Below are 24,154 nucleotides of genomic sequence, written 5' to 3'. Positions count from 1 at the left end.
AGCATCAGCTTTTATGCAAATTATATGACTCAACATCCTATTTATCTGTAATCTAGATGTTCATCTAAATGCTTGTGTACATTCAGGCCCCTGCAGGCAAGAATTTACTTTTAGAATATCATAACAATATTTCCTTTAAATTTCGAGTTTTCCGGCTTTTAAATTTCCCATCACAGAACAGCACATGCTATTTTGCAACTCTCATTGGAAGCATGAGATGATACATCAGTCTAAGCACTGCCTAAAACTGGACTATTGGTTTCTGAACTAGCACATAGGTATTTGGTGAGACTCCTTGCTTTTACACAAATTCCAGCAAGGGATGATCTGTATGATTTATTACCTAATGCACGTTTTCAGTTTCTAAACATTTGGATGACCCGTAGTATTGAGTAGTCAAGTACTCCCGGGCAGTGGCCAAATTGAACATGTGCCCCCAACTTTCCATCCGCTTAAATGTCTTCTAATGCTTCAACGTTTTCCTTGGAAAATTCACACCTTCTTTCTCATACATATAAGGGGGTCGAAAAAATCAGATGACTCCTAGTTATAATGCAGTAGTTTTTCCTCACATGGCATATTAGCCAAGGGGGAACCTCCCCCCCAACATTCTTTAAAATCATCAGCTGCTGCATCTAGCAAACGCGATGTCTGATTCACTTCGTTCCGCCACACCTCCCCCCGACTCCCCACCCACCCGGCCAAAAACACGGGCAGACCCCCCGAAATGTCTGTCATCACCTGACCCGTGGGCTTCCAACTCGGCAGGAAGCGGCTTGAGGTTCAAAGCCTCAAGAGCATCAGCTCCACCCAAAGGCTATAGCCCCGAGACCAAGGGAGGCCTCCGTCAGGAAGCGCGGGGGGGGGGGGCCGGGTTGCTGATAACATCTTGGGGCACCTCCCCCACACTCACACCTCCAGGGCTGACTGAGTTTTTTACCCTCAGAGCTTAGACCGAGAGGAGCCGCAAGCGACGAGAAAACACCCCGTTTTCTGGGCAGGGCGAGGGCGGGGGGGGACGGGGTGTCCCCACTTCTCCCCCGCCAGCGAGGGTGGCTCTTCGCCTCCGCTTCGGACCGTCTGCGTTTTCACACGTCGCTTCCAGCCGCCCCTTAACCTCTCCCGGGCTCCGCCACCGCCCCAACGGCAGCTAACGTTCCCAGGCACCACGGGCTCCCCTCCCTCCCACACCAGTCCCCCCACGGCAGCCGGCCTCGGGCCCCCAGGCTCCTAGGGCTGCTTCGCGGCCCGGCTCCGCGTCTCCCTCGCCCCAGCCCGTCACGCCTTGGTCCTCTCCTTCCTCGCACGCCCCAAAGGAGCAGAGCCCGGGCACTCGCCCGCCAGCGTCCCCAGACTGAAGGCAAAGAAGCGAGCTCGCGACCACAGCCGGCCACCCAGCGACCCTCGAAAGCGCGAGAGTGAAGAAGGGCCGAGGTCCGGAGGACCAGACGAGGGACGAACGTTAGGGGGCACGTGACCGGGGGAGGAGACGGGAGCTCAACCAATGACAAAGCGCCGTACCCGGCCGTGGGACGGCGCAGGGGCCTGAGTGGGGCGGGGTCCGGACCCCAGGCAAAGCGGAACGGGGCAGGGCAGGGGGCGGGGAAAGAGAATGGGGCGGGGCTCTCAGAGGGGGAGCAAAAGGGGAAGGGGGCGGCCAGGGCTGGGGGGAGGGGCGAAGAGACGCCGCCGCCGCCGCCGCGGCTGCTGCAGCTTCTGGGAGCCTGGAAAAGGGGAAGCGAGGGCGAGGGAGGGACTCAGTCCCCGGCTAGGCGGCGGCGGGGGTGGCGGCTGAGAAGGCGGCAGGAGGACCGAAGGAGGCAGCGTCGGGGGCGCTGCTGCTGCTGCTCCTGCTGGTGCTGCTGCTGGAGGCGGCGGTGGCGGAGGAGGAGGAGGAAGAGGAGGCGGCGGCGGCGGCGGCGCAGGAGGAGGCGGCAGGGGCGGGCGGCCCGCACCAGCCATGCCGAATAAAAACAAGAAGGAGAAAGTGAGTCCGGGGCCCCGGCCCGCCCGCCGAGCCTGCGAAGGGGACGGGGACTGGGGGCCGGGCCTGGAGGCGGGAGGGGAGAAGACGAAACTGCCCCTGTGGGGACGGGGCCTAGTGTGGGGGCCCGGGCGCCGCCCCCCTGAGACGAGAACTCGCCGACAACTTCTGCTCCTGGCGGGGGGCCCGTCCTCGCTTGCCCCGCTCTCCGGGACCCCAGCCCCGGCCAATGACAAGTGATGCTCCGGAGTTAGTCACCCTGGAAGCGGGGCAGGCGCGGAAGCGCCCGGGGTGCCCAGGCCTCGGACGGGGCAGCCGGAGCCCTCCTTCTGGCGGCCTAACCCTAGGTCCACCCTCCGCTCCACATCTCCTCCCCCCAGGAGTTGGTAAATCTCAAGCAAGTGGGGGGGCAGCCCTCACCATCCGCCCACGCCCGGGCGGCCGGCGGCGCCCACACCTCACCCCTCTGCTCCCCTCCAGGCCTCTGGGATCAGTGACAGCAGCCCGAGCTTGTCCTGGGAGGAAAGGGGGACGGGGGGGGGGCGGCTGCCCCGGGAAACGGCATCTGGTGTCCCCAGTCGGTGCCTCCTCCGCCCCTGAACCTCTCCGGAGCAGCGGGGGTGGTGGGGGGTGATGCCGGCTGCAAGAGATGCTTTGGAACATGCTTCCTGGCCCTGGAAGAGAGGGTGAAGCAGCAGCGGCAGCCGTCGGGGGGGCTGTGGCTTGGGGGGTCGTTCGGACTCTGGATGGGGAGAGGGTTTGGGAAATCAGCCCTGGACACCAAACTTCCTTTGCTTACCGGAGTTGTCTAGTGGATTTCTCATGATCTTGAGGAATTTTGTGTCCCTTCGGAGACTTTCTAGTGCTATAAAATAGTATTATCCTGCATTATGATGATGTGTATGTGTGATGATATGTATTTCTGCTGCGTTAGCTTTTTTTGTTTTGGTTTCAGGTGGCGCTGTATAGCATTTTAGCGTCACCTTAGAAACCGCCGTCATAGGAGTTTAGAAAAAGGGAAAAGGAAGGGACTTTTTTTTTTAAAACACACGTAGAACACCATAAATAATTGCATATATCTTGCATCCGGTTTTTTTTTGTAGCCTTGGTAACAAAAACTAAAAAGAGTAAATAAATGTCTTGTCCTCTATTACATCTCTAAACAGTAGCATATTTTAGAACTATTTGATAATATTAAAATGAAATACAATTGCATAGGTTCTTAAAAGTTTTAAAAATTTTAAGGGCTTTGCAAACTCAGAAATATAAAACTTAATCTGCTTGATGTTTTCTCAGGAACCAGCAAAATCGGGGAAAAGTGGAAAAAGTACAAAAGAAGGACAAGATGCTGTAGAACAGGAGGTAATTGTTCTTAACTATTGTTTTTTGACTTTGCTTAAACATTTTTGGTTCTGGCAGTTAGCAAAACTAAGAGTGGTAGAACTCAGAATACTTGGCATTTTCCTCCAAATGGGACTTTTGACTTCTGCCATCCCTTCTTTGTATTTATTTAGGAAATGTTTGGAAAAATGGAAATTTGAACATTCAGATTTGGAAAAATGAGGAATAGGGATGTTTAAATGAAAAGTTAAGCAATGTAGCTGTGTAATCCCAAAGGCTTCTTCTGCCTCATCTCCTAACAGGCCTGATATGGTTTCCGTTAGTCAGGCATGTTTCTCTGACACATGTTCTACTTATCCCTTTTAGCTGCTAGCTCTTCTTTTCAGCTGCTGGACCAGTTTCTTTTTAATCTGCCAGGAGCCTCTGTCAGCTGTTAATTCTTCACCCTCTCATTCATGCTGCCACTACCCACCTCTCAATCTCTATACAAACTCCCCTTTCCCTGCTTCTGCTGCTAGTGAGTGTACCTGTGCTAGGTCCTTCTTTCCTATGATATTGGTTAATTGATATCATTTCCTGTCTCTCATTCTCCCCACCTCCCATTAAAAAATCTGTTGTTTTTTAAAACATTTTTAGCCTTGTCTTATGTTCTATCAGCGTTCTATTTCACACTTTTTTGTCCCATTGTGCATGTTACTTTTTCTGATTCGTGGCAGAGTAAATTCCAAATTATACTTGTATGTGACAGCAGCCTATTTTTTAACTCTGTTCCTTATTTACTGATGATGTCATTGACCTACCATCAGGACTGTTGGTTTGAGTCATTTGAACTTGTGGATTTCCACAATCGCTACTTTGTTTTGCCCATCAGATCTCTGGACTGAATGAAGATCACTGGGCTCAGGAACCTAAATCATACAATCTAAAAGAGAAGCTAATAAGCACATTGAGTTAGGCTCTTTACAAAAGAAACAGTCTAATTTTTAGTCTGGTGGTTCTGAGAGCTAGCCCCATAACATACCTGGTCTGGTCACTTTGACATTCATTCTCATTCCCATTTAAATTCAATTAGAATTCGTGAAATTCCATTTAAGAATTATACTTAAATTTTTTTGAAAGCCATGTAAGAAACTTTAAGAGGTTCCATTGAAGCTAATTTTTCATGTGTAAAACATTTTCTTTATTATATATGTATATATATTATATATGTGTGTATGCATACATATATATCTATATCTATGTAGGTACTTGACTTTTATGAAAGATTTTAAATTTCCATTTCCTTTCCATTACCACTCATCATACTTTAGATCTCCCTCCTTTTGCAGTTAGGGAATGCAAAGCAATTTTAATGTTAAACTTAAAAATTAATAAGATAAATCTCCTGGCCCCCAAAAGCATACAAATACATTGAAAAATTTTTTAAATATACTTTTGAATTATTTATACCAGTATTTTTCCTACCGTTTTATTATTATAGGTAATCAAAAATTGACTGTACCAACCATTGTAATTGCATATTTTGTTTGTATATTCTGTGAATCAGTTCATTTAAATTGGCATAGTAGATAGAGGGTGTCCTTGGAATCAAGAAGATCTGGGGTCATTTCCTGCCTCTGGCATATGCTAACAGCTGATCATTGTATAAGTGACTTCAGCTCTGTGCTCCAGGCAATTCTTTTTGTTTTCTTTTAATAAATTTTTATTGCTATGTTTTGTGTATATAGACAACTACATTTGTCAAGTTAATCTTCCCTTTGCTCTTCCCATATAGCAATCCCTTATAACAATAAGAAAGAGGAATAAAAACTTACTACGTATTGGACAAAGCCTGGCATTGAGCGTAGAGTCCCGTAGACCTCTCCCTGCTCTCCAAGGAAATGTGGGACAGACCGTTCTTTAACTCTTGAAGTGACTGATAAACTTCTGGTCTACCTCAGAGGCGGGGCTTTCCCCACCACAAGTCCTACACGGAAAGTTTCCCAGGATGTAAATGTTCCTTTTACCAGCCTTGATCTGTCCAGTAACTGCCAAAGTTTCCTAGGTAGTCTTCAGGCGCTTCTTGCTATCCAGTGTATGTGTTGACAGAGGCCCATGAGGTGATCTTACAGCACTGGATTTGGAGTCAGTGAACTTGAGTTCAGATTCCAGCTCTGCTGCTAACTACCTGTGTGACCTTGGACAAGTCATTTAAGCTCTGTGGGCCTCAATATCCTACTCTATAAAATGAGAGAGGCAGACTAGATGATTTCTAAGGTTCCTTCTTGCTCTTAATCCTGTAATATTCCCTCTACCTAATAAGGGCTTACAAGGATTTCAATGTATTTATTTTACTTACCCAGATTTTATTGCAGGGAAAAATCAGAATTGGAGACTACTGAGTTCAAACTAGGATTTGATCCTGAAAAACCATTAGTAGCTCAACAGGAGGAAAGGTCCGAGAGGCACTAAATGTATCAGTTTTGTAAATCAGGTTGTTTGCTCTTAGCTTTGAGATATTTTTAGCTACTGAGATCTAAGTTCATTCTCCACTTCTTTTTGTAACTTAATCTGTTCCACCAATATTGCTTTAAAAGTTAGAACTAGATAGGGCAGTTAGGTGGTGCGATGTGTAGAGCACTGGCCCTGAAATCAGGAGGACCTGAGTTCAAATAAGGCCTCAGATAGATAACACTTATTAGTTGTGTGACTCTAGACAAGTCACTTAACCCCAATTGACTTGCCAAAAAAAAAAGTTCTAGAGAACCTGAACTTACCTTGGGTATTTCCTTGAAAGGGTAAAGGATAGAATATTTTGAATTATTTTAATGTAAGCTGAGTAACTTTTAGTTCCTTGTGAACACTGTATTGGTCCTTGCTCATTCACTGCTCCTTCATAGCCTTTCCTCTTTCTACCTTGCCTGTAGTTCTACCTACTTATTATTGTATGAAAATGAATGAAAAAGCATTTACTAGCTATTTATTATGAGCCAAGCACTGTACTAAGCATTTATTAAGTGATTGACTTATTATGTGGTCAGCTAAGCCATTACTGCATTTTAAAAATTTCTTTCTGAATATTTCAAATGGGAATCTTAAATAAGTTTGAAATTTCCCTGCCTCGTTTCAAAGCCTTCTTGATTTAATATCTATCTTTACAATTATCGTATTTCAGCACAGTGCCCTGCATGTTGTAGGTAGGCTCTTAATGATAAAATGTTTGTTGAAATGAATTGAATATCCCATGAATTTGCCATTCTGTCAGGGCAGTGTACCACCCCTCTTAGAGCTCCATGTGAGAAGAAATAACAAATCTAACCCAAAGGTCAAATAGCCATTTGAGTCAAAAATAGTACCAGCAAGGAAATTGTCAAGAATTTGACTTTTTGTAGTGATGGTTCATTTTATTTCAGATGTTTGAATGATTCTTATAATAACTGTTCTCTTTCTTCAATGAAGAGAACTCAGGGGGAAGTTGGCTTAAGGTGCAAAAAGAAGATTTTAGGTTGAATACGATAAAAGTTTGCTTAGTGGATTCTGGGTAAAGGGAAATGAAATCTTCTGAATTAATTGGTACTCAGAAGAACAGAGTTGTGTGGTAGAAGGAGCCTTGGGGTGGAAATCAGATGACCCAACTTCTAGTTCCATAGCTGTCATAAACTTGCCCTTTGACTTTGCATGAGTAAATTCCCTGTGCTTATAAGTGACGTCCATTTTAACTCTTTTGACTGGTGTAGGAGAAATACTACCTAAAAGAACTAGATAACCTATGGAAGTTCTCTACAATAAAGATTTTTAACCTTTTGTGGACTCCTTTGGCAGTCTGGTGAAACCTATGGACCCCTTCTTAGACTAATGTTTCTAATGCATAAGATAGAATACATAGGATTACAAAGGAAACCAATTATATTCCAATACAATTATCAACATATTTTAAAAAAAAAGTTTATAGATCCAGCGTTAAGAATCCCTGCTTTACGGTTATTTAGATGGTTTCACTTTTGAATGTAGCAGAATACTATAATTGTAATTGCTTTAGTTACTTTTATTGAATCTTACTGCTTTATATTTATCTCTTTCCTTCCATCCTCTTCCTCACTCCACCCCCATGGCTTGTTTGTAGTTATTGATAAGAAACTATCATAAATAGACTCCCAAATCATTTCATGTTGGAATGTGATTTGGAAATTGGCAAAGGGAAACAATTCTTAAAAAACAGTTTATATTCTTTACAAGTAAGAATTTTTTGTCAGTTTGTAATCTTTGTAAATTGATTTGTTTTTCTAGATTTAGTTGTGTAGAATTAAACCGTATATGTAATGTTTCTTTAATGCCACTTACATATTGGTTATTGCTTTAAAAAGAAATGTAGTGCATCTTCAAAGTATCTAATTTTAAACATATTAAAATAGTTTCACTTTTTCTTCATCATTATATTAGGCATATTTACTGATTTAGTTATATTTAGAAGGTCTTTGTAGCTAGTTCATACTGCCTTGCTGAAGAGAAGGTCTGTAGTGGTTCCTATGTCTTGCCCTATTATCCTGTGTTGTCACCTTGTACCTTTTCAGATGCAACTTTTGACAGCTCTATTTGGTTCCTCATCTGTCCAGTCAGCCCCATAGTTCTGCTGATCCTTCATTTTAAGATTTTCTCCAGTGTGTCACTTTTTATTCCTGGGGACAGCAACCTTGTCACTTCATACCTGCATTACTGCAATGGTCTGTCCCTGCTTTAGACCTTTTTCCTTCCAACTACTCTACGCAATTACTTTCATCATGTTGGTCCTCTGCTCAGAAATCTTCAGTGACTTCATTGCCTTCCTTACAGGTCATATGTTGATAATTTTAAAATGTAATGTTATCTATGTTTTATTACATTTTTAATTATTTTGTTCAGTATTTCTGAGTTACATTTTAATCTGATTTGAGCAGCAACTTGGCCTGTGGGCCTTTTGTTTGACACCTCTGGCCTACAAGATAAACCTCAGATTCCTTAGCTTGACATTCAAGACTCTTATGGTTCGGCCTGAACTTTTTTTTTTTTAAGTCTTGACCACTACTCTTCTTTACCTGTAGATCCTATTCTATTCTGTCTTTAAACTGATGCAATTGGCACATAACATGGTTCTCACAATTTAGAAGACTTCTCAGTTTCTTAGTTTTAGGCTTCAAATTTGTTCTGTCCCAAGTTTTGCCACTCTCACCCCTTGCTCTTTGGAAATTTGGGCAGAAAGCAAAGATAACAGTTTGGTTTTGTTTTTAATCTGGCAACCAACTCTTGGAATGATGATGGTATTACGTTCTGGTATGGTATCACAACTGCTGTGACTGGGTAAGGAGATAGCTTTTTTTTCCTGCTCTCTCTCCCATCAACCTCTACTTCACTCCATCCTTTTTCAGGAGCTTTGGGAATGAGTTGTTTTGTTTTATTTTGTTTTAGCATTCTTTACCATCCTTCTCCAGACTTTCAGAGTCCTAATTAGAATTGAAGTTGAGAACCAATGTTCTGCATCAGTATTCCACACCTGTACTACTTATAGTTGTACCTGTCACAAGCCTTGCACTTTCCTACCTTTAAGATTTTTTTTTACAAGCTAATCCTCTTTTCAATACCTTCCTCTCTGTTCTTTGTCAGAATCCTACTATTACTTTCAGGTCTGGCATAAATACCACCCTCTCTGACCTAGACTCTTGTCCCATGTCTTTATGCACTGAATCCTATGGCATTTATTGTCTGTATCACTTATTTGACATTTAAAATGTTATGTAGATTTTTTTATGCGCATATGACTTGTCTCTACAAGATCTCAGAAGTGAAGAAGTAACTTACCAGGGAATCTAGTTGGACAAAACAAGAATGAAACTTCCATTCAGACAGTAAACTAGCTCTCACTGTCTTTTCCTCAGGGTGCCTTGTACATAGGATGTGTTGAAGTTCCTAATTAGTTGGTAGATTTTTAAAGCATTTATTAGATCAGTTTAACTTACATTGAAAGTGGGAAGAAATGATAAATCAGGAATCAAACAGATTTGAAATCATGGTAATTAAGTTGAAGAGATATATTTTTACTGTAAATTTTATTTACACTTTAACAAATATAGGTATATGAACAAGAGGATAAGAACATTTTAAAAAGTGTTTAGGCTGAAACAACCCCCAAAACTGCTGAAGATTGTAAGTTATTGTTCCTTTATCTACAATTTTCATATTTATTGATTGTGAAGCATACTACAAAAGATGAGTGCATTAACTTTAACGCTGTAGTACTACTTAACATGCTACTGAATGGTGCTGAAGGAAATCAAACCTTGCTAAATGTGTCCTCTTCAGATTGTTATCTAACCTCAACTGGGCCCTCATTGCAGCAAGGCAATGCTTTTCCTTAATTGATTTGCTATCACACTTCCCAGAACTGTTCTTCTAAACCTTCCCTTCTCAAGCCTCCTACCTACTCCACTTTTATCTGGCAAGGGCTCCCTGATCTTAACATCAGTTCTCATTTTTTCTTCCTTTACTTTGGGCTTTAATGAAGGAGGTGGTCCTTCTTCTTGCCACAGCCAGCTCCTCTACTTATATCCTTGATCTCCCTCTCCTCCCATTTTCTCCAGTAGATTTCTCCTACAATCATTTGTTTGTTAGATGTTTTGAACTGGATCTTCTGTAGACATCTCAAACTCAAAATACCTGAAACAGAGCTCATTGTCTCTCTCCCTTCCCTTCTGAAACACCCACCCCTTTTCTGACCTTCATTTCTGTCAAGGGTACCAGTTATCTAGGTGTGCAATCTTGTGGTCATCGTCAACTCATTCTACTTCATTCTGTATAGCCAATCAGTTACCAATTCTTGTCAATTGTACCTCTGTGTGATCTCTCTTATTAGTCCCTTTCTTCCTCTCCTAATGCAGTCACCACCCTACCTCAGGTCTTTATCTCCCCCCCACACACACACATATCTACTCGATTGTCCCTGTCTCAAGTGTTCCCAGCTGCTCCAATCCACCTTGACTCAGCTGCCAAAGTAATCTTAAAACACAGGCCTAATCATGTCAGTCTCCTGCTCAGCAAACTGCAGCGGTTCACAGTTGTTTAGTTTCTCTGGTTCTGTAGCCTCTTGAGTTTTTTTGTTGCTACTGTACAAAACTAATTAATTTATTTGGTCTCAGTTTTTGAGGGACAACCCAGAACCAATCACTTTTTGGAGACACTGACCTTTTTTCTGAGCAAAAAATGTAGGCAAAAAGAGCAGTGCTCTTTTTACATGCATCATTTTAGGGGGCGATAAGCCCCGTTTGAATTATCAGGAGGGTATATACACATATACACACATGTGTAAATGTTATCTATCCCTATAGAACATCAAGTCCTTGAGGGTAGGGATCCCTATGAAATGTACACTCCTTGGCATTTAAAGCCTTCTACAGCCTGACTCCAACCTTATTCTTATTTGATTTCTAAATAGAATATGACATTCCATTTCCTATCTCTGTGTATTTGGACTAACCATCCCCTAGCCTACAGCATACTTCCTCCTCACTTCTGCCTCTTAGAATCCCATTTCCTTCAAAGCTCAACTAAGTACCACCTCCTGTGTGAGTCCTTTGCTGATCCTCTTCTCTGGCTGCTTTCCTCTGCCTTCTTCTGACCCCGCTGTCCACAGTTACTTTTTCTTTGTCTTGTACTTGTATACATATTGTTTCCCATTACAGAATGTAAACTCCTTAAAGATGGAGATTTTCATTTTTGTCTTTGTACCCCCAGCCACCTAACACATTGCCAAGACACATGATAAATGCTAAATAATTATCCATTGGAAGCAGCCACTATCTCCTCTCCAACTCCCATACATTTTGATCTTTACTATATGTAAAATATGAATTTATTGCTGTATTCTCACATGGCTGAATGTATAAATTCTTTGGTTTTGCTTTTGTTACCAATTTTTTCCTATGACTTTGGATTTGATATGGATGATTTTAGAAAAAGTTATATGTAGTGTTAAACAAGAGTTTCTAAAGTGGATTTTTTAAAAGAAAAATTTTCACGTAAAGGGAAGAAAAAGGCAATACAGAGCACATATTTCAGCACAATTATAGATCTGACCAGATAGAAACTGCATATGCTGTGCATTTACTTCTAAAATAAAAACATTTCCAAACTCATTTTGCCACCAGAGGGCATAAGAGAACAGGCCTGACAACAATTCGATGTGTGGTGTCTTACAAGACAAAAAATGGCCCATCTAAAAAGAGCTTTCCTGTTTCTTGTATTTGTGTTTAGAAATAGATTCAGAGCCTCCATAAAGTTGTCATTTTTCCCTTAAATGCCATGACCACATAAAGTAATTAGTTTTATACACTGGCAACAAAAAACTGAAATGGCTATAGAACCAGAGGAAGAAATCAAGCAGTTTTATAAATAAGATCAGTATATCGAGAGCTAACTTATAGTTGTATAACAATATAACTTGTAACTTATTAGTTATTAGGTATTAGTTAACACTATTTAGCACTAAAGACTCAAGACAAAAATGAAAATCACAAACATTTCATAGATTTTCAGGAAGAGAAGGAAAAGGAAGATGGTAACATAGATGAAATAAAAAGGAATGAGGGAGTATCTATTCTTACTCCAGCTAAGATTTAGATACTGGAAGATCCCATATTCCTCACTGACTTGCAAATGGATATCCATTGCCAAGCTTCCCAGCCACACAAGGGTCAGAGGTCTGACCTTAGGAGCCCAAAACCTTTCCCCCGATCCAGTGGTAATCCTGCCAGATTTGACCTAGGAAGCCTTTTTTTTTTCTTTAAAAAAAAAATTATTTTTTAAAAAATTCTGCACTTAAACACCAAAAGAAAAAATAGCATTTTCATATATACAGAACAGAAAAATGCTACTTACATACGAATTTGCAAAGCTGTTACGTGCAAGTTGCTTTTTACAATGTTATATAATAGATTCAGCGTATTATTTTCCAACCTACCCTGCTTGTTAGTATTTCCTTCTGAACTTCTTTTCTTTGCTATATTACCATTTCTTTTCTTCCTTTTTCTGGGGCGGTGGGGAACAAACAAACATTATCACCAGCTCTGCTACCTCTCCCCAAATATATATATGTTTTTTGGCAGCTGGGGTTAAGTGACTTGCCCAGGGTCACACAGCTAGTAAGTGTCAAGTGTTTGGCCTGAGGCCATTTTTGAGCTCAGGTCCTCCTGACTTCAGGGCCAGTGCTCTTTCCACTGCGCCACCTAGCTGCCCCTTTTCTCTCCCCAAATTTTGCTCCTCACCTAATTAAAAAAAGATTCACACAAAACCAATCCATATGTTGACTATATCCTAATTTATGTCAATCCATTATCTCTCTGAGGAGAGATGGGTAGCCTTCTTCATTATTGGTCCTCTGGAAACTTGGTTGGTGCTTGCATCGATCAAAAGTCTTAAGTCTTTACAAATTGTTTTTCTTTACTTCTCTGTTTTTATCACTCTGTGTCATTTATACAAGTTTCCTAGGTTTCTCTAAGTTGTCCCTTTTATCATTTCTTCTATTACTTATATGTATTTTGATTTGTTCATCCATTTCCTCAATTGATGGGTGCCTGTTCTGTTTCAAGTTTGTAACTTTGCTACAACGAAAAATAACTTTTTTTTTTGTTTAGGCAGTTGGGGTTAAGTGACTTGCCTACGGTCACAGCTAGTAAGTGTGTCAAGTGTTTGGTCTGAGGCCGTATTTGAACTTAGGTCCTCCTGACTTCAGAGCCAGTGCTCTATCCACTGCTGCCCCTAAAAAAGAACTTCTATAAGTATTTGTGTAAATATGGATCGCTTCCCTCTTTGATCTTTTTGTGGCATAGCCTTAGTAGTATTATCACAGGGTTGAAGTGATTTTTTGGGTAAAGTTCCGTATTGCTTTCCAGAATGACTGGACCAATTCACTTCTCCACCGACTGTATGTTAGTTTTAGAGGATGAGAACAGGCAGTTCTAGTAGCAGTGCAAACTATCTATTGGTAAATGGCTCTTCTCATATATTTGAATCAGTTCTTTATGTTAGATATCCATCTTTTATCAGAGAGACTTGCCACAAATATTTTTTTTCCTTAGGCAGTTATTTCCTTTTGATTGTATTAAGGCAAAATGTTTTCAATTTTATGTAATTAAAACTTTTCATAATATCTTCTGTGATCCACTCTGTCCTTTGTTTGGTCATGAACTCTTCCCCATCCACAGCTGTGAAAGGCATTTGCTTTCTCCCAATTCTATAATATGTCTATGATGTGACCTTTTTTCATCTAAGCCACATATCCATTTGGAACTTATATTTGTATCTGGTGTCATATGTTGTAACAATTGGTCTAAACTGGTTTTTTTGTCAGATTAATTTCATGCTTGTTTCTCCCTCACTTATTGAATCCATCCTTGCTATCCCTTGTCCCGTACCTCTCATCTCTTTTGTGGCTAAACTTTTTGAGGCCATCTATAATAGTAGATGGGATAGTTTCCATCTACATCTGTTTCATTTCCTCCCACTGTCTGAAGCCTTTGCAGTTTGGCTTCTGACCTCATCATTCAACAGACATTCTCTTCCAAAGTCACTAATGATTTTTTAATTACCAAATCTAATGTTGCCTTTTCTCAATCCTTATCCTTGACCTCCCCAAGGCCTTTAATGCTGTTGATCACACTCTTTTCCTTGATAGTCTCTCTTTTGGGTTTTCACTGCTCTCCACTGATTCTCCCTCCCACCTGTCCTCCCTACCACTCCTCTCTTTCCATTGCTGGATCTTCATTCAGTTCGTGCCTTATAATTGTGGATATCCCCCAAGGCTCTGTCCTGAACCCTCTTCACTGTTTCACTTGGTGATCTCACCAGTTCTTATGGTTTGATTTATTATCTCTTTGCACATGACTCTCAACTCTGCTTGTTTAGCTCTAGCCTCTTTCTTGACTTTGAGTCTTGCATCTCCAGCTGCCTGGTAGAACCTTTGAACTGGATGTCCCATAGACTTCTTAAATTCAACATATCCAAAACTAAACTCGTCTTTCACACAAAACTGTCTCCTCTTCCTGTGGAAAGGATAACCATCCTTTCAGGCACCCAGGCTCATAGCCTGGTTGTCATCCTTGACTCCTTACTGCCTCTTCTCCCCCATCTAGTTTCCAAGTATTGTCATTTATATCTTCATAATATCTCTTATATACACCCCCTTCACTCTTCTGATGCTGCTGCCGTTCTTGTACACTCCCTCAACACCTCACACTTTGACTGTTGCATTATCCTCATTTTACAAATAAGCTGAGTCCAGGAGAAGTGAAGTGCTTCAGAGTAGGAGATTTTAGAGCTGGGAAGAGAACTTGGAGATCACCTGATCCAACTTGCACATTTTACAGATGAGGAAATTGACCCAGAGAGAAGGGACTTGACCTGTTGCACCCTCCTTCTTTTTTTTTTATTTTTTTTTTTAAATTTTATTAATTTATTTTGATTTATCAACAATCACTTCCATATGCTTTTGAGTTGAAAATTTTTCTCCCCTTCCTCCCCCCACCCTCCCCAAGACAGCGCACAATCTGATATAGGCTTTACATTTATATACCCATTAAACATATTTTCACATTAGTGAAGTTGTAAGTAAAAATTAAAACCAATAGGAGGAACCATCAGAAAGATGAAACAAAACTCAACAGAAGGTAAAAATAAGTGAGAGCAATTTGACTTCCATAGTTCTTTCTTTGGATGGGATAGCATTTTCCATCACGAGGCCTTGGAATGTTTAGATCCTTGTAATGCTGGAAGGGTTAGTTTAACAATATTAGTCATTGTACAACGTGGCTGTTATTGTGTACAAAGTTCCTTGGTTCTGCTCTTCACAGCATCAGACCATACAAGTCTTTCCAGGTTTTTCTGAAGTCAGCTGTTCATCATTTCTTATAGCACAATAGTATTCCATTACATTCATATACCACAACTTGCTCAGCCATTCCCCAATTGATGGGCATCCTCTCAATTTCCAATTCTTTGCCACCACAAAAAGAGCTGCTATGAATATTTTTGTACATGTGGGTCCTTTTCCCATTTGTTTGATCTCTTTGGGATATAGCCTAGAAGTGCTATTGCTGGATCAAAGGGTATGCACATTTTTGTAGCCCTTTGGGCATAGTTCCAAATTGTTCTCCAAAATGGTTGGATCATTTCACAACTCCACCAACAATGTATTAGTGTTCCAATTTTCCCACATCTTCTCCAACATTTATCATTTTCCTGTTTTGTCATGTTGGCCAATCTGATAGGTGTGATGTGGTACCTCAGAGTTGTTTTGATTTGCATTTCTCTAATCAATAACGATTTAGAGCATTTTTTCATATGACTATAGATGGCTTTAATTTCTTCATCTGAGAACTGTCTGTTCATATCCTTTGACCATTTATCAATTGGGGAATGGCTTGTGTTCTTATAAATTTGTCTTAATTCTCTATATATTTTAGAAATGAGGCCTTTATCAGAGAGACTGGTTGTAAAAATTCTTTCCCAATTTTCTACCTTCCTTCTAATCTTAGTTGCATTGGCTTTGTTTGTGCAAAAACTTTTCAATTTAATGTAATCAAAATTATCCATTTTGCTTTTCATAATGTTCTCTATCTCCTGTTTGGTCATGAATTCTTCTGTTCTCCATAGATCTGATAGGTAAACTATTCCTTGTTCTCCCAGTTTACTTATGGTATCAGCCTTTATATCTAAGTCATGAACCCATTTTGACTTTATTTTGGTATGTGGTTGAGATTTGGGTCTATGCCTAGTTTCTGCCATACTCTTTTCCAGTTTTCCCAGCAGTTTTTTCAAGAGTGGGTTCTTATCCCAGAAGCTGGGGTCTTTGGGTTTATCAAATAATAGATTACTATAGTCATTGACTACTGTGTCTTGCATATTTAACCTATTCCACTGATCCACCTCTCTATTTCTTAGCCAGTACCAAGCAGTTTTGATGATTGCTGCTTTATAATACAATTTAAGATCTGGAATTGCTAGGCCACCTTCCCCTGCATTTCTTTTCATTAGTTCCTTTGATATTCTGGACCTTTTGTTTTTCCAAATGAATCTTGTTATTATTTTTTCTAACTCTATAAAATATTTTTTTGGTAGTTTGATTGGTATGGCACTGAATAAGTAAATTAGCTTAGGTAGGATTGTCATTTTTATTATATTAGCTCGGCCTACCCATGAGCAACTGATGTTTTTCCAATTATTTAGATCTGATTTTATTTGTGTGAAAAGTGTTTTGTAATTGTGTTCATAGAGTTCCTGGGTTTGTTTCAGTAGGTAGACTCCTAAATTTTATAATGTCTACAGTAAGTTTAAATGGGATTTCTCTTTCTATCTCTTGCTGTTGGGCTTTGTTGGTAATATATAGAAATGCTGATGATTTATGTGGGTTTATTTTATAGCCTGCAACTTTGCTAAAGTTGTTTATTATTTCAAGTAGTTTTTTACTTGATTCTTTAGGATTCTCTAAGTATATCATCATGTCATCTGCAAAGAGTGATAGCTTTGTTTCTTTGCCTATTCTAATGCCTTCAATTTCTTTTTCTTTTCTTATTGCTAAAGCTAAGGTTTCCAGTACAATATTGAATAACAGTGGTGATAATGGACATCCTTGTTTCACCCCCAATCTTATTGGAAATGCTTCCAGCCTGTCCCTATTACATATAAATGCTTGCTGAAGGTTTTAGATAAATGCTATTTATTATTTAGGGAAGACTCCATTTATACCTATGCTTTCTAGTGTTTTTAATAGGAATGGGTGTTGTATTTTATCAAAAGCCTTTTCTGCATCTATTGAGATGATCATGTGTTTCTGTTGGTTTTGTTGTTGATATGCTCAATGATGCTGATAGTTTTCCTAATATTGAACCAACCCTTGTACCCTCCTTCTTGAAACTACTTTGCATATATTTTGCATTTTGTTTCCATTTGTACATGGCACAGGGGATTGTATTTGACCCGGAGTCAGGAAGACCCAACATCAAACTTAGCCTCAAAGACTTACACCTATGTGACCCTGGGCAAATCACTTGACTACTCTGTTTCAGTTTCCCCATTTGTTCAAATAAAAATAGGAATAATAATAACACCTAGTTCACAGGATTGCTGTGAGGATCTGATGAGATAATGTGTAAAGCACTTTGCACATCTTAAAGTGCTATATAAATTCTAGTTATTATTATAATAATATATTTGTTCAATAGTAAGCTATAAGCTTCTTGCAGGACTTTTTGTTTGTTTTTGTATCCCTCTTGCTTAGCACTCTGCCTTGTACTTACAGTAGGAACTTAGTAGATATTTGAGTTGAGTTTAGACTCTAGAAATGTACATGTGAAAAGATAGCTTGTTATTAGTATAAGGCTACACATAAGTGCTATATAAGGAGCATAGACTAGGAATGTGGTAGGAATCCAGAGAAAAGAGAGGTCACTCTTTGTCGGCCCAGTAGTAGGAGGAAGTTAGCACATGAGGTGGAATGTGAGCTTCAGATTGACCTATTCCTCTATAGGTGAGCGGTGCACTGGTTCCAAATAACACTCATACGGTTTCTCTTTTTTTGTGGTCTGAGTATTCATCCCTACATATGTGTGTTTCTGTCTCCAGCAACAAAGTTTCTGATGACATTAGGTCACTACAACACAGCTTACCTGTTAAAAGATCAAGTGTTGGTCACTGTTGCCGTGGCTCTCAGTGTTCATCCCTCATCCCCTTTGTGACCCCTGGTGTCTTCAGCACCAGACCAGCATTGTTTTCTTTTCCAGTGATTATGGCAGGGCTGCTGGGACAGCTCTAGAGGTTTCTTTGTATTAAGACAGTTGGTAAGCTCAGAAACTAGTTTCTAGTTATCTCTTTAACTGTTGGCAACCATGAGATAAAGGAACAGAAAAGTCATAACTATGTCATACTATAAGGTATTCCTATTTTTTCAGCATATTTAAATCTTATAAAATTTGACATAGGTTTCCTTTAATTTCATGAAGCTAATAATTGAAGTGTCTCTTTAGCTTGCAGAAAAGCTCAGAGCTTATTAGGTGATGGCAAACTACTACCCATAGGATATCCAACCTGTTGCAGCCTATTTTTGTACAGCAGAGAGCTAAGAAAGATTTTTATGTTTTTAAATATAAAGAAACTTGGTGGACCAGATTTGGCCCTTGTCCATAATTTGCCAGCCCCTGTTTTAAAACACAGTAACCTTTAAAAACAATCATGCTGGGTAAGAGTAGCTATTCTTTTGGGTGAGAACTTGGTGTTTCCTCTGGCTCCGTTTAGTCAACTTTGTAGATTTGTCTCAACAGAGTAGAGGCTGGCAGCCTTTTAAATAGGATACAACAGAGGCTAATTCTGTTTCTGTTAGCAGGTGGGAGAGGAGGGGGTAAGTAGAGCAGAACAGGAAGGTATTAAGGGGAGCATTAATTGTATTATGGAGGTGACGCAGCAATCAGTTCACATTCTGAAGAAAACCGTTCCACATACTGTCTTCAGCACTTTAATTTTTGCAGTTCACAACTTTATCACTTCCTTGTTTAAAAACTTTCAATGGGGGTTTAAAAGTAAGAAGACTAGGAGGCGGAGCCAAGATGGCAGAGTGAAAGCAGTGACTTGCTTGAGCTCTCCCCCAAACCCCTCCAAATACCTTAAAAAATGGCTCTAAACAAATTCTAGAAGCAGCAGAACCCACAAAAGACAGAGTGAAGCAAATTTCCAGCCCAAGACAACTGGATGATTGATCAGAAAGGTATATCGCACCAGGCAGGTATAGGAGCGCAGTGCAGCATGGGGTGAAGGCCACCGAACCTGGAGCAGGCCTCAGGACTGAATCTTCTCAACCCACAAACTAACGCTAAAGACAACTTAGAAGGTCAGTGGGAAAAGTCTGTTTCTGCAGTGAGAGAGGAGCTAGGTCTCAGAGCCATTCCAGAGCACAGGCGCTGGGGCGGTGGCTGCGTCCTGAGCTTCCAACCCACAGACTGAGGGGAATCGAGTGGCTGATCAGAGGGGATTGCAGGGATCTCTTTGCCAGTGCTGAGGCAGGAATCTCTTGCTTTGCCTGTGTTGGATCTGGGTCACAGTTCTGGGCAGTGGTCCTGGGGTGAGGAGGAGCTTGTAATGGCTGTGGAGAGGAAACCTTCCTCACAGTTCCAGGACAGAAAGGAGTGCTTGTGGTCACTAATAGGAGCACAGGCCAGGAAAGGATAAACACCTCACCCCTTATCATACCACCTTGCAAGAACTGAAAATTTACAGGTCCCTACAAGTATCTCTGAAAACAGCTGTAAACCCCAAGCTTGGGACAGTACATTCTCTACATTGGAAGCAGACTCTTACCTTAACAAAGAGTTTAAAACTCAAGTAATTGGCCAGGGATCATGAGCAAGCAGCGCAAAAAGAGTCAGACTATATTATCTTACTTTGGTGACAAAGAAGATCAAAACATACAACCAGAAGAAGACAACAAAGTCAAAGCTCCTACATCCAAAGCCTCCAAAGAAAATATGAATCAGTCCCAGGCCTTGGAAGAGCTCAAAAGGGATTTTGAGAAGCAAGTAAGGGTAGAGGAAAAACTGAGAGTGATGCAAGAAAATCATGAAAAACAAGTCAACAGCTTGCTAAAGGAGACCCAAAAAATACTGAAGAAAATAACACCTTAAAAAATAGCCTAACCCAAATGGCAAAAGAGGTCCAAAAAGCCAATGAGGAGAAGAATGCCCTAAAAAGAAAAATTGGCCAAATGGAAAAGGAAGTCCAAAAGATTACTGAAGAAAATACTTCCTTAAAAATTAGAATACAGCAATTGGAAGCTAGCGACTTTGTGAGAAATCAAGACACTGTAAAACAAATCCAAAAGAATGAAAAATTAGAAACAATGTGAAATATCTCATTGGAAAAACAACTGACCTGGAAAATAGATCCAGGAGAGAAATTTAAAAATTATTGGACTATCTGAAAGCCATGATCAAAAAAAGAGCCTAGACATCATCTTTCAAGAAATTATCAAGGAAAACTGCCCTGTATATTAGAACCAGAGGGCAAAATAGAAATTGAAAGAATCCACAATCTCCTCCTGAAAGAGATCCCCAAAGGAAAACTCCTAGGAATATTGTAGCCAAATTCCAGAGTTCCCAGGTCAAGGAGAAAATATTACAAGCTGCCAGAAAGAAACAATTCAAGTATGTGGAAACACAATCAGGATAACACAAGATTTAGCAGCTTCTACATTAAAGGACCAGGGCATGGAATATAATATTCCGGAGGGCAAAGGAGATAGGATTACAACCAAGAATCACCTACCCAGCAAAACTGAGTATAATCCTTCAGGGGAAAAAATGGTCATTCAGTGAAATAGAGGACTTTCAAGCATTCTTGATGAAAAGACCAGAGCTGAATAGAAAATTTGACTTTCAAATACAACTCAAGTGGAACATGAAGAGGTAAACAGGAAAGAGAAATCATAAGAGACTTATTAAGGTTGAACTGTTTACATTCCTGCATGGAAAGATGATATTTATAACTCATGAGACCTTTGTCAGTATTAGGGTAGTTGAAGGAAAATTATATGTATGTAGTAGATAGATAGATAGAGGGCACAGGGTGAGTTGAAGATTAAGGGGTCATATCTGGAGAATAAAATTAAGGGATGAGAGAGGATTATACTAGGAGAAGAAGAAAGGGTAAATTATCTCACAAAAAAAAAACAGAAAAGAAAAGTCTCTTACAGTGGAGGGGAAACGGGGAAGGTGAGAGGGAATGAGAGAATCTTATTCTCATAGGATTTGTCTTAAGGAGGGAATAACATGTACACTCAATTGGGTATGGAAATCTGTCTTACCCTACAGGAAAATAGGGGGAAGGGGACAAGAGAGAAGGGCAGATTGGAAAGGGGTAATCAGAAGCAAATACTTCTGAGGAGGGACAGGGTCAAAAGAAAGAATAGAATAAATGGGAGGGCAGGATAGGATTAAGGGAAATAGAGTTAGTTTTTCAGAACATGTCTACTTTGGAAGTGTTTTGCATAACTGCACATTTATAACCTATGTTGAGTTGCTTGCCTTTTCAATGAGGGTGGGTGGGGAGGGAGGAAGGGAGAAAATTTGGAACCCACAGTTTTAAAAAATACATGTTTTTAAAAAAAGTTTTCACATGCAACTGGGAAATAAGAAATACAGGAAATGGGGTACAGAAGTCTATCCTGCCCTACAGGAAAATAGAAGGGGAAGGGGATAAGAGAAGGGGCGGGGGGAAGAGATAGAAGAGAGGGCAGACTAGGGGAAGGGGTATTCAGAATGCATACCATCTTGGGATGGGGTAGGGGCAAGATGGGGTGAAAATTTGGAACTCAAAATCTTGTGGAAGTAAATGTTGAAAACTAAAAATAAATAAATTTATGTTAAAAAAAAAAACAACTTTCAGTGGCTCATCATAACCCACCAAATAAAATCTCAATTGTGCTGCCTGGCACTTTAGGCCCTTCTTGATTGGGCCTCCAGCTCTCATTTGCCGTTTCATCTTCTACTCATCTTTACAAGTTGAATGAGTATAATAATCAGTTTGGATTTAAGACAAAGAAGATGGCTTGTGCTCACAGGGAACGTACCTGATAATGTATTGAAGTTAAAACAACAAATACGGTCACTATAAGATATTAATTTAGAACTCGAAGGGACCTTAAAGGTCATTAAATCCTCATTTTGCAGATAAAGAAACTGAGGCTAGAGTGGTTAAGTGACTTGCCCATGGTCACACAGCTAGTGAGTGTCTGAGCTGGGATTTGAATCTAGGTCTTCTTGATTTCAAGTCCATTGCTTTATCCACTACACCATGACTCCTCTTGAAATTATTGTTCCATTCCCAGGGATTGAACAGAGATTGAAGCCATAACCTTGGCATTATTAGCATCATATTCGAATTGACTGAGTTAGCTGGACACACAGCGAAGCTCTATATCAGCCTGAGAAATCCTGTTGTCAGTGGGGCAAAACCTATGGCCCCTTCTCAGAATGTTTTTGGTTTTTTTAAATTCATAATTGAAGGGAATGTCGCATTTCAGTTAGATGTTAATAAAAATAAAAGTATAAATCTTCTTTTCATCCAAGTTCTTGAACCCCCTGAAATCTGTCTGTAGACCCCAGGTTAAGATTCCCTGATCAGATTAGTGAGTTATCACATCCCTCATGAAGTCTAATCAGAATCTGACCATTTCTACCAGGGTTGAGCTGAGTCACTTCTTTGAATTTACATTGTTTTATACTCAATGTGGTATAGAGGATGTAGTGCTGTATTTGAAGACATGGGTTGATCTCACCTCGATACTTACTAGTTGTATGACTTTGGAAGAGTCACTTTAACTCTTTAAGTTTTCTCATCTGAAAAATAGGGATAGTAATGCCTTTGGTACTTACCCCAGGAGGTTATGTGATTCAAATGGACTATTATTACGTGTAAAATACTTTGCAAACTTTAAAAGCATTATATCGATGTTAGTTTTCATTAGTCCAAAGGAACAAAAGGAGTTAGAACCTTTTACAGATGCACCTGACTAGGATAAGCAGTAATCTCAAAAATGACAGAATGGGATCTGTTCAAATCCAAAGCATACCATTCAACATCCCAGTAATGCAAGTCTTTGTCCAAACATTGATGCTGAAGAGGCCAAAGCTGATCAGTTCTATGAAAACTTACAACATCTGGAAATAACACCAAAAAAAGATGTCACATTCATCATAGGGGATTGGAATGCTAAAGTAGGAAATCAAAGGATAGTTGGAATAACAGACAAGTTTGGCTGTCGAGTACAAAATGAAGGAGGGCAGAGACTAATAGATTTTGTCAAGATAACTCACTGGATACTCTTTTTCAACAGCCCAAAAGGCTACTCTACACATGGACATCAGCAGATGGTCAACATCAAAATTAGATTGATTATATATCTGGAGCTGACTGTGGCTCAGATCATGAGGTTTTTAATGCAAAATTTAGATTTAATTGAAGAAAGTAGGGAAAACCATCAGATCATATAGGTGTGACCTAAATAACATCCCTTATGAATATGAAGTGGAGGTAATAGATTGATTTAAAGGATTAGATCTAGTAGATAGAGTGCCTGAAGAATTATGGATAGACGTTCACAATATTGTGCAGGAGGCAACAACATAAAATATTCCAAAGGAAAAAAAAGCAAGAAAGCAAAATGGCTGTCTGAGGAGGTTTTATAGAATAGCTGAGGAAAAAAGGAGATTGAAAGGGAAAGTAGAAAGAGGAAAATGTATCCAACTGAATGCAGAATTCCAGAGAATAGCAAGGAAAGATTTCTTAAATGAACAATGTAAAAAAAAATAGAAGAAAACAATAGAATGGAAAAGATAAATGATCTCTTCAAGAAAATTAGAAACATCAAGGACACATTTCATGCAAAAATGGACATGATAAAAGACAGAAATGGTAGGGATTTAACAGAAGTAGAAGCGATTAAGAAGAAGTGACAAGAATACACAAAAGATCTATACAAAAAAGATCTTAACATCACTGCCACAATGGTGTGGTTACTGACCTAGAGCCAGACATCCTGGAGAATGAAGTCAAGTGGGTCTTAGGAAGCATTGCTAACAGGCTAGAGGAGATAACAGAATTCCAGCTGAACTATTTAAAATCCTAAAAGATGATGCTGTTAAAGTGCTACGCTCAATATGCCAGCAAATTTGGAAAACTCAACAGTGGCCACTGGATTGGAAAAGATCAATTTATGCCCCAGTCTTATAGAAGAGCAATGCCAAAGAATATTCAGATTACCAAATGGTTGCACTTATTTTACAC

General features: G+C 40.2%; 1 protein-coding gene across 4 annotated transcripts in view; it reads left to right on the top strand.

Moving 5' to 3' along the window:
- The first annotated feature begins 1,711 nt into the window (after positions 1-1,711).
- The window catches only part of PPP2R5C (protein phosphatase 2 regulatory subunit B'gamma), a 195,969-nt gene continuing 173,526 nt past the window's right edge, over positions 1,712-24,154 (top strand). For 2 of the 4 annotated variants that reach the window (XM_020971139.2, XM_020971141.2), the window contains exons 1-2: positions 1,712-1,987; positions 3,281-3,346. In XM_020971139.2, the coding sequence (XP_020826798.1) occupies positions 1,961-1,987; positions 3,281-3,346 (93 nt within the window). In that variant the 5' untranslated portion in view covers positions 1,712-1,960. Of the gene's footprint in view, positions 1,988-3,280; positions 3,347-24,154 lie in introns of those variants that run through there. The other 2 variants (XM_020971142.2, XM_078150411.1) reach the window with 2 other exon arrangements.

The sequence above is a fragment of the Phascolarctos cinereus genome, unplaced genomic scaffold (genome assembly GCF_003287225.1).
Source record: "Phascolarctos cinereus isolate Bilbo 61053 unplaced genomic scaffold, phaCin_HiC Scaffold_2;HRSCAF=192, whole genome shotgun sequence".
NCBI classification, from domain to species: domain Eukaryota; kingdom Metazoa; phylum Chordata; class Mammalia; order Diprotodontia; family Phascolarctidae; genus Phascolarctos; species Phascolarctos cinereus.
Note: the sequence above shows the minus strand (reverse complement) of the source record. Positions and strands in the feature narration are given on the sequence as shown.